General features: G+C 42.3%; 1 protein-coding gene across 1 annotated transcript; it reads left to right on the top strand.

Annotated features, from left to right (window-relative positions):
* The first annotated feature begins 851 nt into the window (after positions 1 to 851).
* Positions 852 to 1,220, top strand: LOC110862985 (splicing factor 1). The gene has a single exon (XM_022112188.1). It carries the CDS (start codon positions 852 to 854, stop codon positions 1,218 to 1,220), a length of 369 nt encoding a protein of 122 aa, XP_021967880.1.
* Positions 1,221 to 1,799: the final 579 nt, after the last annotated feature.

Raw genomic sequence — 1,799 nt, 5'->3', positions numbered from 1 at the left:
GCACACATGCATTTTTGCTAAATTCATTTTACTTTCACTCCTTATCACAAATGTCCTACCCCGAGGGCCAGTAACAAAATTTGATCGAAATGTGCATAATTAACACCAAAATAATTGCACTTACTGTGAACGAGGAGTCACTACACTCTTAAAAACAATGATGTACTTTAGAAAAGTTAATGCACTCTGAACCCTAAATATATGAAATCCAAAGTAACGTTAACTGGATAAAGAGTAAAGTTTACCCTGGACTTAGCTTAGAATTCTGACTGAATTAACTTCTCAAACGAGTAACATTGTTTTTAAGAGTGTGATAAGTGCACTAAAACTTTAATTACGATTCTAACTGCACGTACTGTTGACGAGAAGTCAATACTTAATACTTAAAAATAATGCTACCATTTTGATAAGTAAAAGCATTCTGACCCCTAAATTAAATAAACTATTCGAAATCCAGAATAACGTTAATTTAATAGGATTAGTCTGGATTTAGTATAATTTACTCATTTTAGAATTCCGAACGCAATTGGTTTTCACAGGGTGACATTATTTTTAAGAGTGGAGTACGTGCATGAAAACTTTAATTCCCCACCCAACTAATTCCCAACAATCAAAAAAATAAAAAAAGTCCCTAAATCCCTAAGTCCCACCACCACGAGGAAGCCTACTTCAGGTTATGTTATTGACCTGACCCAAGGCCACAGGTCAGGCCTCAGGTCAGGTCTAACCCCACTCTCAAGGGACGACGACTGCTCTCACCCCCTATCATTGAGTGTATGGTGGCTGGGCGGGCCAGTTCAGGAGGGTTCCGTTGCTCAATTTCAGGCAGTCTCACCAAGCCCTTTCGGTTCATGGGCTGGCGTCATAGACCGCCCGCTCTGAGATTGGCCCCCTCCCTTCCTGGACCACAACCACGGCCTACACCCCAAGGGAACCCCCACACCCCCCGGGGAAACTACCACCCTTTTGGTCCTTATCCCCCCCACAACAACCTTTCGAAGCCACACCGGGCTCTTACCGCTACTGGGGGCCACACCGGACACCCCACCAGCTCTCCTGGTCACACCGGACCCCCACCATCTCTCTGGGTCACACCGGACCCCCCAAAACCTCTCAGGGTCACACCGGACCCCCAAAACCTCTCAGGGTCACACGGACCCCCAAAACTCTCAGGGTCACACCGGACCCCCAAACCTCTCAGGGTCACACCGGACCCCTAACCAACACTGGGAGTCACACCGAGCTCCCACTTTTCTTTCCAAGAAAGAAAAAAAAAGTTTCTTTCAGAAACAAACTCACCAATAATTGAGAGAAAATAGAAAACACGACTGCATCAGAGGAAGTACAAAATGCGTTTGAGCAAATATTGCACTTTCTTCGGTTATTGTGGATGGTTAATGACAAGAATGGCTTGCAAGTTTGCAAGCATGTAAACATATAGAGAGATAATAGAACATACATAGATAGTAGCATCTCCATGTCCGGAAGGCCGTATGCAAATTCCTAAATTAACCTATGGTTCACCTACATATGTACATATTAAAGCCGCAGCATTTTCTTGCACAATTTTATTTACATGATTTGCGTTTCCTCGCTAATATTCCCGCAATTCGTAACATTCGTCAAGATTTTCAAATTACAAACGTTGTGGAAATTTAAAAACTGAAAATTTAAGCGTTTAAATTTTCAAAATTTAATCTCATTAGCCTGATAATAAAGAAGTTGGTGGAAACACGTTATCGTTATTTAGCTCATAATTCCAAAGTCACATAATCCGGTCAGTTTGCAAAACATGATTC

The sequence above is a fragment of the Folsomia candida genome, unplaced genomic scaffold (assembly GCF_002217175.1).
Source record: "Folsomia candida strain VU population unplaced genomic scaffold, ASM221717v1 Fcan01_Sc158, whole genome shotgun sequence".
In the NCBI taxonomy this organism is placed as follows: domain Eukaryota; kingdom Metazoa; phylum Arthropoda; class Collembola; order Entomobryomorpha; family Isotomidae; genus Folsomia; species Folsomia candida.
The sequence above is the reverse complement of the archived record's forward strand: the minus strand, read 5'-3'. Positions and strand labels throughout refer to the sequence as shown.

Coding starts and splice junctions, on each gene's coding strand:
- LOC110862985 (XM_022112188.1), top strand. CDS start 852: ATGGGCTGGCGTCATAGACCGCCCGCTCTGAGATTGGCCCCCTCCCTT.